At 38.9% G+C, this 17,636-nt stretch overlaps 1 protein-coding gene across 3 annotated transcripts in view; it reads left to right on the top strand.

Moving 5' to 3' along the window:
* The window catches only part of LOC122676907 (monocarboxylate transporter 1-like), a 29,471-nt gene extending 15,629 nt beyond the window's left edge, over window positions 1-13,842 (top strand). For 2 of the 3 annotated variants that reach the window (XM_043876480.1, XM_043876481.1), the window contains exons 2-5: window positions 3,501-3,761; window positions 4,965-5,108; window positions 9,456-10,322; window positions 12,279-13,842. In XM_043876480.1, coding sequence (XP_043732415.1) covers window positions 3,545-3,761; window positions 4,965-5,108; window positions 9,456-10,322; window positions 12,279-12,526 — 1,476 coding nt within the window. In that variant the 5' untranslated portion in view covers window positions 3,501-3,544 and the 3' untranslated portion in view covers window positions 12,527-13,842. The remainder of the gene's footprint in view (window positions 1-3,500; window positions 3,762-4,964; window positions 5,109-9,455; window positions 10,323-12,278) is intronic. The other variant, XM_043876482.1, reaches the window with a different exon arrangement.
* Window positions 13,843-17,636: the final 3,794 nt, after the last annotated feature.

Raw genomic sequence — 17,636 nt, forward strand, 5'->3', positions numbered from 1 at the left:
TGTCTCAGTACATTTGAAAGGACTGAGTATGTTTTCTGATTATAATGAAATAAAATCAGAAATGAATAACAAAAGAAAATTTGTGAAATGAACAAATATTTGGAAATTGACAAGACATTCCTAAATAACCAGTGGTTCAAGGGATGAATTCTAAATAAAATTAGGAAACACATTGAGATGAATGAAAACAAATACAAAATACCAAAGGTTCTAGAATACAGGCAGATGCTTTACCCTCTGCCTTTTCAAAGGGTAAAGGGTACGCTTTGACCTTTTCAAAGTCACAGCCCTTTGAAAAGTCCTGTCTGATAAGAGTGTCTTTGCTGGGCCTTTTAGCCATATTGTCTTTTTTCCAATCTCCAAAAGAGCTGGAGGCTTGAGGCTTAATAGTTAACCCACCCTCTGGTAAGGACTGGAGACTAACAGTCAGCAGTCATGTGGGCAGTGTGTGATCAAGTCCCATTAAATTCTAGACACTAAAAGCTTAGCTGAGCTTCCCTGGTTGGTAATACTCTGTATTGCCACACAGTGTGACTGGGAGAAGGTGATGCCTCCATGACTTCATGGAAAGAGGGTGATCAAAACCTCCACACTTGAGCCTCTCCCAAACTCTACTCTGTACATCTCTGCCTGTGGCTAATTTCCACCTGTGTCCTTTCCCCTGTAATAAATCAAGGGTATAATAGCTTTCAGTGAATTCTGTGAGTCCTGTAGAATTGCCAAACCTGATTTTGAAACCACCTACCCCCACACACCCCCACCTCCAATGCCTAAACTTGCAGTTGGTGTTAGAAGTGAGGTCAATTTTGTGAGGCCTGTTCCCTCTAATAGTACTCTTGTTGAAACTCTTCATGGTATTGTTGTTGTTTAGCCTGTAAGTCATGTCTGACTCTCTTGCAACCTCATGGACTGTAGCCTGCCAGGCTCCTCTCCCCATGGGATTTCCCAGACAAGAATGCTGAAGTGGGTTGCCATTCCCTTCTTCAGGGGGTCTTCCTGACCCAAGGATTGAACCCGTGTCTCCTGCATTAGCAGGTGGGTCCTTTACCACTGAGCAACTCTTCATATATCACTACTAATCTTACAGAAATAAAAACGGGATTATAAAGGGATACTACGAACAATTGCAGACCAACAAATTAGATAACCCAAATGAAATGAATGCATTTATAGAAAGACAAACTGTTAAATGACTCAAGTTAGATAGAGACAATCTGTATATACCTATAGAAAGTAAAAAGATTGACATAATCATCAAACAAAAACAAAAACAACTACCCACAAGGAAAACCTGGAGCCTAGATGGCTTCACTGGTGAATTTTATGAAACATTTAAAGAACAAACACAACTCTTACAAATTGTTTCAAAGAACAGAACACCTCCCAACTTGTTCTTTGAAGCCAGAATTACCCTGAAACCAAAATCAGACATCACAAGAGGAGAAAACCACATCCCTTGTAAATATGGACATAAAATTTTTCAACAAAATATGAGCAAACAATCCAACAACATTTAAAATGGGTTATATATCATGATGAACTGTGACTTATCTCAGGAGTGCAGGAATTCATAAGTGGGTCAAAATTTAAAAGAATCAGTCAAACCACACTGTATTAATAGAATAAAGGTACCAAACCACAAGGTCATCTTAATAGATAGATAACAAAGCATTTGCCACAATCCGATGTCCTTCTGATGCTGAAGCTCCAATACTTTGGCCACCTGATCGGAACAGCTGACTCACTGGAAAAGACCCTGATGCTGGGAAAGATTGAAGGCAGGAGGAGACGGGGACGACAGAGGATGAGATGGTTGGATGGCATCACCCACTTGATGGACATGAGTTTGAGCAAGCTCCAGGAGTTGGTGATGGAAGCCTGGGGTGCTGCAGTCCATCGGGTTGCAAAGGGTCGGACACGACTGAGCGGCTGAACTGAATTGAACATCCTTCTTGATAAAAATACTCAACAACTAGGAATAGAAGGAAATTTCCCAAACTTAATAAAGGGCATCTACAAAAACCCACAGCTAACAGCATACTTAATGGTAAAATACTGAAAGCTTTCTTTCTAAGGTCGGCAATAAGATGAGGATGTTTACTTTTACCACATGTACTGGAGGGTTTATTCAAGGAATTAGGCAATGAAAGAAAGATGTAAAACCATCACAGATTACATGCTTTTGTAAACAGAAAATCCTGAGAAATCCACAGATACTTAGGTAAGCCTATTAGAACTAATAAATGAGTTTGGCGAATTTGCAGGCTGCAAAATTAACATCAAAAAATCAATTTCTAGACATTAGCAATGAAAAATCCAAAAGTGAAATTCAGAAAACAATTTGATTTACAATGTCATAAAAAAATATTTAGCAATAAAATTGCTAATGGGTACAGGGTTTCTTTCGAGGGTGATAGAAATGCTTGATATTAGTGATGATAGTTGATAGTTTTGTAAATATACTGAAAACCACTGAAATATAAAGTTTAAAGTTTATGATATGTGAGTTATATCTCAGCAAACCTATTATTTAAATAAATAAGTTGTGTCTTTATACACCAGCAACTAACAGAAAATGATTTTTTATAACTACTATCTATAAGAGTAATAAAAACACCTTGGAATAAATCTAACAAAAGTTTGCAAATTCTGGGAATTTTATAATTTTATAAAGGTTTTAGAAACTTTACTTCTATAAAAGTTTTATTTAGAAAACTTAGTCTTTTAGCTTCTCAAGCAGAACTCAGTTTCTGAGTTTTTTTTAATCACTACAGCATCACTTTCTAAATTATATTTGAAGTGTTTAGTTAGAATGTGAGCTATTTAAAAGTTAATTTCTATGGATAGGAAGGTAGGATTTGTATTAAAAAGGAATAGTAAAATGTGATATTGTTATTGTTAACCATTTTATATCATTTATAGCATATTGTCATTGTACAGTGTCAGTACTGTACTAGCTCTCTCCAGGTAATGTTAGGGTGGCCAGAAATGTGTATGATAACATATCGTTGTTGTTAATTTTGACATAAAATAGAATCCAGTTTAAGTAAATCCAAGGAGAACTTAATTTCTCTAGACTGGTAAATCTGCTCTCAACTTCTCCCACCTGCTGGTAATTCATAATCATATTATATTTCTTTTTCTAGCTATGTTTTTCATTAATGCTGGGGCTTAAAAAAAGGTGAAATCTTTGGTTTAAAACTACTAGTCTCTGATATCAGGGTTCATTTTGCAGATTTAAATTGTATTGGCCAGCTATCATTTAGTAATCTTTCTAGTCACATAAAACAACAAGAAACTTAAGTCTGAGTATCTGGATGGAAAATAAACTTTACTGAGATAACTTTCCAGCCCATTAAATGAGAATCTAGTGTTTGACCTTTTATTTAGAAAATTGCTATATGCCTTTATTTATTTATTTCATAAATGTAAGGGATTTTCTGGAAGTGCTTTGCTGTTTATCTGCTTGTTCTGTACTATTTTGATTTCATACCCTTTAGATATCTGGATTTGAACTGGATTTTAGAATTCATCTTTACTTACAATGCCACCATCAAATGGAGGTCCAGCTGGATACACCCCACCAGATGGAGGCTGGGGGTGGGCAGTAGTCGTTGGAGCTTTCATTTCCATTGGTTTCTCTTGTGCATTTGGCAAATCTATCAGTGTATTTTACAAAGACATTGGAGAAGTATTTAAAGCCAGCTCCAGCGAAGTGTCGTGGTTATCTTCCATCGCGTTTGCTGTCATGTATGCTGGGGGTAAGTACCCATGAAGGCTTGCTCTTTTAACTTTCAGTGGGTAGACAGCAATTCTGTATTAAGTACTTTTTGCTCTTGATATCTTTATCAGTAAAAATAATTGAAATGTTTGTTATTGGAGTTATGTGATTAGAATCATATTTTTCATTCTAACAATGAAAGTTACATAGCAACATGTGCTCTGTTGGGTCAGTATAATATAAAACAGTGTCATTATAAAGAATAGCTTTCTTTAAAAATACTGTTTTGTGTTGGCTGCTGGGTATAGACAGGTAATTGGTATTTGTACTTTAATCATATATCCTGTAAGCTTGCTAAACTCTTATTTCCAGTAGTTTATTGGTAGATTTCTTTTTCAAAAATTTTAGGTAGACAAACAAATCTTCTGCAAGTACTGATAGTTTGGTTTCTTCCTTTTCTTACACCTTTTTTCCTTCTGTCTTTCTGCGCTGGCTTGGACCTCCAGTATAATGTTGAAGAAAAGTGGTGATGGTAGGCATTCTTATTTTGTAGGCCTGTTTTGGTTTTGTTATTGTTTTCTATGAGAAACAATATTTTAGGTAGTTTGTAGTAAATATGCCCTTAAGTCAGAAGTATGATCAGACTAGCTCATATATCTCATCAGTCATGTATGTTTAAATTCCATCTAAAATTTTAAAACAAGGACTTCCCTGGTGGTCGAGTGGCTAAGACTCCATGCTCCCAGTGCAGGGGGCCCAGGTTCAAACCTGGTCAGGGAGCTAGACCCCACATGCCACAACTTAAAAGAGTTCATATGCTGCAACTAAGACCCAGAGCAACCAAATAAATCAATTAAAATATTTTTTAAAAAATCTAAAATAAGTAAACTACATATATGTGGATAATATCCTAGATAATGAAGGATCCTATAAGCACTTATAATCAGGGTACTTGCAGCCTCTTCTGCCTTAGAAGAGTTAGCTTATGGTCTTTCATACTTTAGTTAAAATCCATCTAACATGTCCTAGGTATATAGAAGATGCATAATCAATACTATATTTTTTTCCATTAGACAAACCCGTGACTCTGAAATAAAGATAGAAAGCAATATTCTTTAGCACTGTCTTCTATCTGTTTATTTTCTGGGATAGCATGCTGTCATGTCAGTAATGGCATGAGCAGGTGTGGATGGGAGGGCTGGGCTTCTCCTCTGTATTATTACTAATCTGTGTTCTCTCACAGGTCCTATTAGCAGTATCCTGGTGAATAAATACGGCAGTCGCCCTGTCATGATTTTCGGTGGCTGCTTGTCAGGCTGCGGCTTGATTGCAGCTTCCTTCTGTAGCACTGTGATGGAGCTTTACATTTGTATCGGAGTTATTGTGGGTGAGTTGTACTAATGCCTTTTCAAGCAATAATTTCTTTGTGGACTACTTATAGCATCCATTTGCCAACTCTTTTGAAAAATGAAAGTTCTTTGTTAGAAAATTACTAGGTCACTATGTTTTAGAGCTGTTGATACATTAATTTAATGGTATTAGAAAAGCAAGTCTTTAAAGAAAGTTCAGATTAAGTGTAAAAGTAATCACACTTAATGAGTGATTATTTTTTATTGAATGAATACAGTGAAAGAGAATTCTTTTTCTTTAATAAAGAAGATTGCAGTGATAGGTAAAAAGTTGTTGAAAGGGAGGTCATTAACTGTTCCCACTCATTCCCCTTTCTGCCTAAGAAGACACTGGCTCAAATTGGAGAAAGAGAGAATGTCAGATACATAGAAAGAGTTTTCTGATAGAAAAGTCAGATACATTTGCAAAGGATAGAGAGCACACATGGGAAAACCCCCTTTCTAATAGCTAAATTAAGAAAACAGAACTGCTGAATATAAATACTGTCAAACACCCAGAGCGCTACAGTTCAGAGAAAACTACCATGAATATTTTGATGACATGGGGGGTGAGGGATAAACTGGGAGATGAGGAATGACATATGCACACTTCTATATGTAAAGAAGATAATTTATAATAATCTGCCGTACAGCACAGGGAACTCTACTCAATACTCTGTTCTGGCATATATGGGAAAGAGTCTTAAAAAAAAACAAGAGTAGATGTATGTACATGTATAACTGATTCACTTTGATATACACCTGGAACTAACACAACATTGTAAATCAACTATACGCCAATAAGATTTATTTAAAAAACATTTTGATGTCATACCCACAGATTTTTCTATAGTTTTTCTATATGCTTTTTCTACAGTTTTCTATCTTTCTAAAAACAAGACAAAAATTTTTGTTTTAAAAATTCTTCTATACAAAAAGGGATGAGATTTAGAACAAAAAGGGATGAGATTAAGTGAAGTAAGTCTAAAACAAATATCATGATATCACTTACATGTGGAATCTAATTTTTAAAAATTATACAAATGAACTTATTTACAGAAACAGACTTATAGATATTGAAAAAACATATGGTGACTAAAGGAGAAATGTTGAGGGGTAGGGGATAAATCAGGAGCTTGGGATGAACATACACACACTACTGTATTTAAGAAAGATAATGAACAAGGACAATAATACAAGGAATTCTACTCAGTACTTTGTGCTAACCTGTAAGAGAAGAAAATCTTGAATGAATATATGTATATGTAAAACTGAATCACTTTGCTGTACACCTGAAACTGACAAAAATCAGCTCTACTCCAGTAAAGTTAAAATTTTTTTAAAAAGGGATATTGTTGTTCAGTCACTAAGTCGTGTCCAACTCTTTGTGACCCCATGGACTGCAGCTCACCAGGCTTCCCTGTCCTTCACTATCTACTGGAGTTTGTGCAAACTCATGTCCGTTAAGTCAGTGATGCCATCCAACCATCTCATCCTCTGTTGCCCCTTTCTCCTCCTGTCCTCATGTTTCCCAGCATCAGGGTCTTTTCCAATGAATTGGCTCTTTGCATCAGGTGGCCAAAGTATTGGAGCATTGGTTTCAGCATCAGTCCTTCCAATGAATATTCAGGATTGATTTCCTTTAGGATTGACTGGTTTGATATCCTTGCCATCCAATTCTTTGGCACTCAGCTTTCTTTATGGTCCAATTCTCACATCCATACATGACTACTGGGAAAACCATAGCCCTGACTATATGGACCTTTGTCAGCAAAGTGATGTCTCTGCTTTTTGATATGCTGTCTAGGTTTGTCATAGCTTTCCTTCCAAGAAGCAAGTATCTTTTAATTTCATGGCTGCAGTCACTGTTCCACAGTCATTTTGGAGCCCAAGAAAATAAAATCTGTCACAGTTTCCACTTTTTCCCCTTGTATTTGCTGCAAGGTGATGGGACCAGATGCCATGATCTTAGTTTTTTGAATGTTGGGTTATAAGCCAGCTTTTTCACTCTGGCTGAGGTGAAAGATGAGGTGAAAGACCCTCGTCTAGAGGCTCTTAAGTTTCCCTTTGCTTTCTGCCATTAGAGTGGCATCTTCTGCATATCTGAGATTGTTGATATTTCTCCCAGCAATCTTGATTCCATCTTTTGAGTCATCCAGCCCAGGAGTTCGCATGATGTAAGTTCTGCATATAAGTTAAATAAGCAGGGTGACAATGTATAGCCTTGACATACTCCTTTCCCAATTTTGAACCAGTCTGTTGTTCCATGTCAGTTCTAACTGTTGCATCTTGACATGCATACAGGTTTCTCAGGAGGCAGGTAAGGTGGTCTTGTATTCCCATCTCTTTAAGAATTTTCCAGTTTGTTATGATCTACACAGTCAAAGACTTTTAGCATAGTCAATGAAGCAGAAATAGATGTTTTACTGGAATTCCCTTGCTTTCTCTATTATCCAATAAATGTTGGCAATTTGATCTCTGGTTCCTCTGCCTTTTCTAAACCCAGCTTATACATCTGGAAGTTCTCAGTTCATGTACTGCTGAAGCCTAACTTGAAGGATTTTGAGTATTATTTTGCTAGCATGTGAAATGAGTGCCACTATACAGTAATTTGAACATTCTTTGGCATTGCCCTTTTTTGGTATTGGAATGAAAACTGACCAGATTATGTGAAATGTTTGTAACAAGTTTTTTTTTACTTAGTAATACATCATGTACATATTAATAGTTTCCCCATTTCAGTAAATATACTTTGGCAGCTATTATTTTTTCACTGGATAGATGTACTATAATTTATTTCACTTTAATTGAAGGACATTTAGATTGTTTGTATTTTCACTCTTAATAAAGTGTATGATAGTGCCTCTGTATGCATCTTTGAAAATGATAGTTTTCTTTGGATAAATTTGTAGAAGTGTAATTGCTGGGGGAAGAAAAGGTTTTTGATACGATTGGTCAAGTGCTCTTTTAGAAAGGTTTAAATAATTTACAGCCCCACCTGCAGAACCTGAGATAATGCTAATAATAGGTACTATCTTTTTTTTTTTTTTTTTGGTACTATCTTTTTAGATCTATACTTTCACTACATTAAATTTTTAAACATTTAAATATTTTAATTCATCTGGAATATTTGAATAACACAAAGAAGGAATAGAACTTTATTTGTTCCCACATGGTTATTCAACCTGTTCATTATTTCGTGTCATTAATTCACTCAGCAAATATTCATTGAGTCCCTAACTATATGCCAGGCACTGGTCCAAGCTCTGTGGGGAGACCCAATATGACAAGCAAGATTCCTGCTCTTTAGTGGAGGCAATCAGACGATAAACAGGCCAACAAATAAATGAATAAATAAGAAAAATTCAGGTAGTAATAAGTGCTTTGCAAAGACTTAAAACAGAATTTGATAGAGAAGGATCGAAAGGTCCCTAAAGGGAAGGCTTCTGAGATCATGATTTTGAGTTGAGTTTTGAATGATAGCCAGGAGAAGTCTTTGTGGAAACCTAGAGTAATTGTTAAACTTTGCACAAATAAGAACAGATTGAAATGAGGGCAGGGAGGTAGGTGTGAGCCAAGTCATAGGACCTCTTAATCCAGAGTGAAAAGTTATGGACATTATAGAGATGGAAATGGACAAGCATCCTAACCTGGTTTACCTAGTAGGAAAGCAAGATTGGAAGACCACTTAAAAGGTTATCAGCATAGTTACTGTCCCAACCCCATTAGCTGAAAAATCCATTTTTTCCCTATTAATTTAAATGTATCTCTTGGTTCTATTTCTGGACTTTCTGCCCACTTTTAGAAATCAGTTTTTCAATTTGAGTAAGTGTTCTGTTCTATTACTGTGGCTGTACAATATGTTTGTTTATTTGTTAGGGTAGGCCCACCAATCACGTATCCTTTTCCAATAGTTCTAATGCATTTGTAATTATGAAATTAGACAAAGAATCTCTATTGTTCTTTTTGTTGCTAAAGTGAAAAGAATTGTTTTTAATAATATACATTTTTTAGGGACTTCCCTGGTGATGCAGTGGTTAAGATTCCACACTTCCACTGTAGGGGGCATGGGTTCAATCCCTGTTCAGGGCGCTAAGATCCTGCAAGCCACATGGCACGCCACACACACACACACACACACACACACAGTGTGTATATAAATCTAGTATTTGCTGCAAAAGAGATTTTGTGTCTGTATTTATTTGATAATAGTCCACTTCATGACTTACAAGTTACAATAGCCTCTCATGATTTTGACCTCTTTCCATGTCAGTTCTTTCCCTAGTTAATCATTTCTAAATATGTTTCTGATAGTATGTGATTGTTTTTTCCTCCCCTCTCCCCAGGTCTTGGGCTTGCCTTCAACTTGAATCCAGCTTTGACCGTGATTGGCAAGTATTTCTACAAGAAGCGACCGTTAGCAAATGGACTAGCCATGGCAGGCAGCCCTGTGTTCCTCTTTGCCATGGCCCCTCTCAACCAGGCTCTTTTTGCTCTCTTTGGCTGGAGAGGAAGCTTCCTAATTCTGGGGGGCCTCCTACTAAACTGCTGTGTGGCTGGAGCCCTGATGAGACCAATAGGGCCCAAGCCAACCACTGCAGAGAAAGAGAAGTCTAAAGAATTCCTTCAGGAAGCTGGAAAATGTGATGCAAACAAGGGGGCAGGTAATCCAAAGACAGGAGTTAATGGTGGAAACTCCCCAAAGGAGAAACAATCACTTTCTCAAACAGTTAACAAACTTTTGGACCTATCCCTGTTCAAGCACAGAGGCTTCCTGCTGTACCTCTCTGGGAATGTGATCATGTCTTTTGCGGTGGCTGCGCCTTTAGTCTTTATTATCAATTACGCCAAGAGTCAACATCACTCTGGTGAGAAGGCTGCTTTCCTTCTTTCCATTCAGGCTTTTGTTGACATGGTATCCAGACCTTGTATGGGATTTGTAGCCAACACAAAGTGGGTAAGACCACGAATTCAGTACTATTTGGCTGCTTCTATTATCGCGAATGGAGTATGTCATATGCTAGTTCCTTTAACTTCCAGCTACATAGGGTTCTGTGTCTACTCGGGATTCCTTGGATTTGCTTTTGGGTGGTTTGGTGCCGTACTGTTTGAAACACTGATGGACCTTGTGGGAGCCGAGAGATTCTCCAGTGCTGTGGGATTGATGACCATTGTGGAGTGCTGTCCTATGCTCCTGGGGCCACCAGTTTTAGGTACAGTATGTCTCCCAATTTCTGTGGTTCTATTAACATAAAACAGGCAGAGAAGATTGGGAAGGTGATGGAAAGCAGAATCCTAATCGTTTCTGTATTCTGTCATATAGTGCAAGACTATGATGTTAGACTATTATTGTTCCCACTTTAAAGAAATAGAGGCTTTTGAAAGTGAAATAACTTGCCCAGGATCACACAGCTAAGAAGTGACCCTAAAACCTGAGGTATTATCCTCTCAGTCAGTGCTAAACAGTTTACATTTTTAAAGTATCATTAATACAAAATACAACAATAATTTGGACCTCTGGATGTGATGCATATTTTTGAGATTATGCACTCTAAAGTTAGGAAGGACACATAATGAAAAACCCACTACTGACCTGTCAAAACTTTTCCACCTTCTGTCCTCCATAAGATCTTACAGAAAAACCCAAATGAACTGTTTTGGCCAACCCAGTATATCCAAGGAGATTCCAAATCCTCTTCGTTTTTGCTTCCTAAATCTCTTTCTAATCTGCTCATTTTTTTCTCCATCACTACTGCTCTTATCCTAATCTCCGATCTTCTATCAGTAGCCTTCTAACTTTACCCATATCCATTCTAGCTGTTCTCCAGTCTCTTAGAACACCCCAGTTGCTTCCTGCGTTCTTAGGGTGAGGATCAGATTCCCTACTGTGGCTGCTGGTTCCTGCATGGGCCGGCCCGCCTCTTTCTCCAGCCTCATTTCCTACCACTCCGTTAGCCCTCTGTGCTTCCCCTCTCACCTGGTGCTTCCTCCTACCACCTGCCTCAGCACTGGCTGTTCTCTGCCCGGACCCTTTTCCCATCTCCTTTCTCCTAGATTAATTCTTATCCTTCTGTAAGTCTTGGTTAAGTTTACACTTTTAAAAAGCCTTCCTGACCCTCCTTGTTAGCCCCAAACCCCTATTTTCTGCTTTCAAACACACCTGTAGCACTTGTCACAGTCTGTGTGGTTATTGGATTAACATTTCTCTTCTCCACTGAACTGTGGATGTTATCTGCTTTGCTCACTCTTAACTCAGGGCTTAGCAGACCCAGGGCTGTATTGATATATAGAAACTAAGTATTGCTGAGTGAATGTTGCCCTGCATTGGAAAACCATATGAAATCATGTTTGAATTGGTTATTATAGCCTGTATATGTGTCGAGTTTTCCAAAGTTTATTTCTTAATACTAATTTGATGAGTTGCTAATAAATTTTACTATAACAAGGATTAAATAAGTTTCTTTAATATCACACCTCATAAAAACTTGAATAGAAAAGACTATGATGTGTCATTTCCAAATTTACTTGACTGTGCAAATGTTAGGGAGGTAGCCTGAAGCAAAGAAGTTACGGGTGCACGCCTCAGGGTCAGACTCCCTGGGTTTAAAGCCAATTTGTTTCACTTAAAGCTTTGTGACCTTGGATGACTTCCTTAAAGTTTCTGTACTTCAGTTTTTATGTTATACAGTGGGAATGATGATAGAATCTTCCTGTTGTGAGGTTAGAATGGTGGAAAGTATTGCTGTTAGTTAATGTTTCAGCAGAGGGTGAGTGTTCCCAGGAACACCCTTTGGGAAATGCTGATGTCAGAAAAAGTGCATTGGCCTGGGAGACTGGAATTAGCTCTGTGGCCTTGGGCAAGACTCCTAAACCTCTTTTGAGCAAATTTTTCCATTGGATTACTGAGAGAATTGATTCTAGGTGATCTCCAGGACTTTCTCAATTCAAATTTGCCAAGATTTAATTATTTTCAAGTTGCTAAAGATAACAGAATGTGCAGGGACACCCCAAAATCAGTGTTACATCATAAACAAAAGATCTTATAATTTTGAGCATTTTCTTTTTAGACTAATTTGTCATTTGTGGGCTCTTTGAAAGGATCCTTAACCTTTCTTTGGGAAAGGGTATAATTGTTTACCCACATAACTTTGTTTTTTGGACATCCTTAGGTCATCTCGGTGACATATATGGAGACTATAAATACACATACTGGGCATGTGGCATAATCCTTATTGTCTCTGGCATCTATCTTTTCATCGGCATGGGCATCAATTACCGACTTGAGGCTAAAGAACAGAAGGCAGAAGAGAAACAGAAAAAGGAAAGTAAAGAGATGGAACCAAAAGAAGTTGTTAAAGCTGCTCAGTCTCCAGAACTGAATGGTACAGAAGAAGGACCCAAAGAGGAGAAACTCTGAGGCTGAAATCAGGGATAAACAGAAGCTTTGGACCAAAGATACATGAAAAATGCTACTGAATCATGTTCTACTCTTGGTGCTTACCATGGACAGTGGACTCTTATGTAGAAGTCAGATCAGGTGTTCACTGATGGAACTTTTATTCTTTCCTCTACACCCATGATAATAAATAAGTCACACTTTTTAGGGGCAAGGGACATCTGCAAAAGATGACAGAGGAAATAGCTTTTATTTGAAGTCATATTTATTAAGGTATATTTATATACTGTTCATACTCCTTTTATAAAAGTGAAGTTTAATGAATTTTGACAAAGTTCTTTTGTCAAATAACTACCATTCCAATGTAGAACATTTCGAACAGCCAAGATAATTCCCTTCTCCTCCTTTGCAGTCAATCCTCTCTCCTTAACTAAATCACCTGATACCTACTTCCCCTATGCCTGCATGCTCAGTAGTGTCGACTCTTTGGGATCCCATGGACTATGTAGCCCACCAGGCTCCTATGTCCATGGGAGTCTCTGGAGTGGGTTGCCATGCCCTCTTCCAGGGGATTTTCCCCACCCAATTCATATCTCTTGCATCTCCTGCATTGATATGGGGTTCCACAGGCCACCTGTGCCAACCATCACTGCCTCCTTCCTGGAGACAGCATTCCTGTGATTCCCCCTCCAGTCACCATTCAGCTGCAAATGACCGTTTAACTCAGGAAGCCAGAGCTGTCAGTGCTCACCCACATCACAGCATTATTGAACATTATCTTAATGAGATCAGCCTTCTGATCTGAGGCGACTCTTTACTACTGTGCCACCTGGGAAGCCTGTATGGAACGACATAGTATGTAACTGTGGCATGATAGCATATATTTGATCTTTATCCTCAGTTCCTGGTATACAGCTCCTAGAACGCTTGGAACCTTGGGAGTGATGAGAGTATCTTTTGCATGCTAATTAAGTGACTGGTGGCTGGAGGCCCCCTTCCTAACTTCAGGATGGGGGCTAGTCTCTAGGAAGGCCAAGGCATGATTAGAAGGTTGGCTCTTTCAGCCCCATCCCCTGACCTCTGGGGAGGGGAGAGGGACTGGAAATTGAGTTCAATTATTAGTGTCCAATAAAATAATCGATCACACCTATGTAATAAAACCCCCTAAACTACAGAGAGCTTCCTGGCTGGTGAGTATCTTAAGGTACTGGGAGAGTAGCGTGCCCAGATAAGGCATGGAAGCTCCCTGCCGCTCCTCCCCTCCATATTTTGCCCTATGACTCTCTTCCATCTGGCTGTTCTGAAATGCATACTTTACAATAAACCACTGAATGTAAGCAAAGTGTTTCCCTGAGTTCAGTGATCCATTCTAGCAAATTATCAACCTTGACAAAGGAGTCATGGGAACTCCCAATTTATAGCTGATTGGTCACGTACAGGTGGCAACCTGGGACTTGAGCATGGAATCTGAAGTGAAGGCAGTCTTGTGAGACTAAGCCTTTAAATCTGTGGAATCTGATGCTAACTCTGGGTACTTTAGGTCAGAATTGAATCGGACTGTAGGACACCCACTTGGTGTCTGGAGAATTGGCAAAGTGGTTGTTGGTGTGGAAATAACGCGTACGTTTGGTGTCAGAAGTGTTTGAGTAAAAACAGTTGGGAGTAGCCTTCTGTGTCTGACGTCACAATAGCATAATGCGTTATGATCCATCCTGTTGCATTTTTCAGTAATTCTTTGCTTGTTATTGTTGAGGAGTATTTGTTGTTGTTTTGTTGTTTAGTGGCTAAGTCATGTCTGACTCTTTTCTGACCCCATGGACTGTAGCCCTTCGGGCTCCTATATCCATGAGATTTCTCAGGCAAGAATACTGGAGTGGGTTGCCATTTCCTCCTGCAGAAGCTCTTTCTGACCCAGGGATTGAACCCAAGTCTCCTGCACTGGCAGGCAGATTCTCTACCATGGAGCCACCCAGGAGGCCCATTTCTTTGTGCAGATGTACCATACTTTGTATATCCATCCACCAGTTGGACATTTGAGCTGTTTCCACTTTTTAGCTGTTACAAGTTAAGATGCTGTAAATATTTACTTAGGGGTCTAGCAGACATATGCTTTCATTTCTCTTGCATAGATGCCCAGCATTGAAATTGCTGAGTCATGGCAAATGCATGGTTAACTTTGTAAGAAATCATCACACTATTTTCTCGGTGGCTATACCATTTGCTAATCTCACTAATGATGTATGAAAATTCTAGCTATTCTGTATTCTTGTCAGCACTTGGCATTGATCCTTTTAACTTTCCCTTTCTAGTTGGAATGTAGTGGGTGACATTTCCTTGAACATGAGTGATGTTGACCATTTTTTCATGTGTTGCCCTCCATATACTTTTAGAGACTTTTTTTTTGGTCATGTTGTGTGGCGTGTGGGATCTTAGGTCCCCAACCAGGGGATGAATCCCTGTGCCTTGCTGTGGAAGTGCAGTGCAGAGTCCTAACCACTGGACTGCCAGGGAATTCCAGAGTTTTATTTTTTAAGCTTGACATTTAGGTTCCTTGAGTTTTTATCTTTCAAATTCTTTAGATGACTTTGCTTGGCATATCTGACAGTGAAATGAATAATGTATTTGAACATCCTTAAATGTGTAGAGTATATTTAAATAGATGGTTATGAAGTCTCATAGCATGAAAAGATCCTTCTGTTATAAGCATGATACAATGTTAAGTGAAAAGTGCAGAACACAAACTAGATAAGCATATATAATATACTCTCAGGGTGGGGTGGGGGAAGGGAAGGGGAAAACATAAAATTCCAACCATACTTGTGTCAGAATGGTGACTTTTACCCTATATCTGTTTTTCTTAATGGGAATGTGATTGTTATCTTTTCATCAGTGACAGGAAAAATAGATTTGAAATAGAAGAGTTGTGACAAAAAGAAATTATCTCCTAAGGAAATAAAGTTAATGACTATTATAAGCCATTGTTTATCATGAAGAGTTGCATTCCGGTGAAAGGGAGGTGAGTGTGACATGGAAGTCACGAGCACAGAGCACAAGGATTTCCCTGGTGGTCCACTGGCTAAGACTCTGTGCTCCCAATGCAGGGGACCTGGGTTCAATCCCTTGCCAGGAGCTAGATCCTACATGCCGCAACTAGGAGTTTGTGTGCTTCACCTAAAGATCTTGCATGCTGTAACGAAAGATCCTACATGCTGATCCCTCATGCCACAACTAAGACCTGCCTCAGCCAAATAAACAGCAACTTTAAAAACAAAAAACGTTAAAAAGAGCACAGAGAACAAATGGCCTCAAGGCATGGTTCTCCTGGTCCTGGACAAAGCTGTGGGGTGTAGAGTCCACAGGCCACCTGTGCCAACCATCACTGCCTCCTTCCTGGAGACAGCATTCCTGTGATTCCCCCTCCAGTCACCATTCAGCTGCAAATGACTGTTTAACTCAGGAAGCCAGAGCTGTCAGTGCTCACCCACATCACAGCATTATTGAACATTATCTTAATGAGATCAGCATCAGAGAAAAATATGATGATGTCATAAAAAGACAGGATGCTATGGGCCAAAGGAGGAAGTCGACCTTTCCACACATTCATTCAACAGATACTATTGACATTTACCCTGTCTGAGTTGTCAGTTCTAAATAAGGTTTTAGGTATTGAAAATTCATTAGGGAGTGAAACTCAGCAGTCTGTGTTCTATGGATCTTACTTTCTGGTAGGGGAAGGCAAACAGTGAACAGTAAGTTGAAAGGGAAACAGCAATTTTCAGAATAGAGCAGTGGGTAAAAGATCATTTATTCATTTAAGCAGCGTGTTTTGAGCATCATCTAAGTACGTATTTAGGGTTCCCTAGTATTTCAGCTGGTAAAGAATTTGCCTGTACTGCAGGAGATTCCTGGAGAAGGGATAGGCTACCCGCTCCAGTATTCTTGGGTTTCCCTGGTGGCTCAGCTGATAAAGAATCTGCCTGCAATGCAAGAGACCTGGGTTTGATCCCTGGGCTTGGAAGATCCCCTGGAAGAGAGCATGGCAACCCACTTCAGCATTCCTGCCTGGAGAATCCCCATGGACAGAAGTGCCTGGTGGGCTGCAGTCCATGGGGTCACAAAGAGTCGGATACAACTGAGGACTAAATACAGCACAGCATGGGTACCTATTTGCTGGATAGAGGGGATAACGAAACAAAATCCAGTTCCTGGCAGCCCCAGCTTCTAGTCTAGTGGGGAAGATGGCACAGTAAGTGCTGTGATGAGATAGCATATGAAAAAGCAGCTAACTTCCCTTTGGGAGGGCCTAGGAAGCCTAAGAGTATATCAACTCTTGAATCTTATAACAGAAGCATAATATAATTGTTGTGAGGATTAAAGTGCCCAGCATATAGTTTTAGTCATTTTAGTAATGGAATTGGAATCTACTCACACCCTGCAGTGCAGGGAGGGAAGTGTATGTTTTATCATTAACCAGAACAATAATGGAAGAGAACTGCTGGTAACACACGTTCACGGTCTATGAAGCCCTTCTCCATGCAGTTTATTATCCAACTCCCACAAGACCCCAGGGAGGTAGCTATAAGTAAAACAATACATGCAGTATCTTGGGTTAGGTCCTGGAACCAAAAAAAAAAAAAAAAAAAAACGTTAATTGAAAAATTGGTCTGTAGTTTAGTTAATAGGACTGTCCAATGTTAACTTCCTAGTTATGACCAATGTTCCATGATTGTGAAAGAAATTAACATCAGAGGAAGGAAAACATGTATAACTAAATCACTTTGCTCTATACCTGAAACTAACAGAACATTGTGAATCAACTATACTCCGATATAAAATAAAACTTTTAAAAAAAATTTTAAAAAAATCTGAGAGCTAGGTGAAGAGTATAGGAACTCAATGTGCCAACTTTTCTGTGAATTTTAAATTTCAATGAAAAGTGAAGGGAAAAAAGTACACAACACAACCCTTCATCCTAGCAGGTCATCTGCCCTCAAAAGCGCATGGCAGCTCAGTGGTGTGAAAGCTCTACTCAGCTACCTTAGTAGCTGAGTCTGAAGGTGCAGACTCAAGACTGGATGGAAACTCTGGAAAAAACACTAGAATGGAAGAGGCGAGTCCTTGGTAATCTTGG

The sequence above is a fragment of the Cervus elaphus genome, chromosome 20, assembly GCF_910594005.1.
Source record: "Cervus elaphus chromosome 20, mCerEla1.1, whole genome shotgun sequence".
NCBI classification, from domain to species: domain Eukaryota; kingdom Metazoa; phylum Chordata; class Mammalia; order Artiodactyla; family Cervidae; genus Cervus; species Cervus elaphus.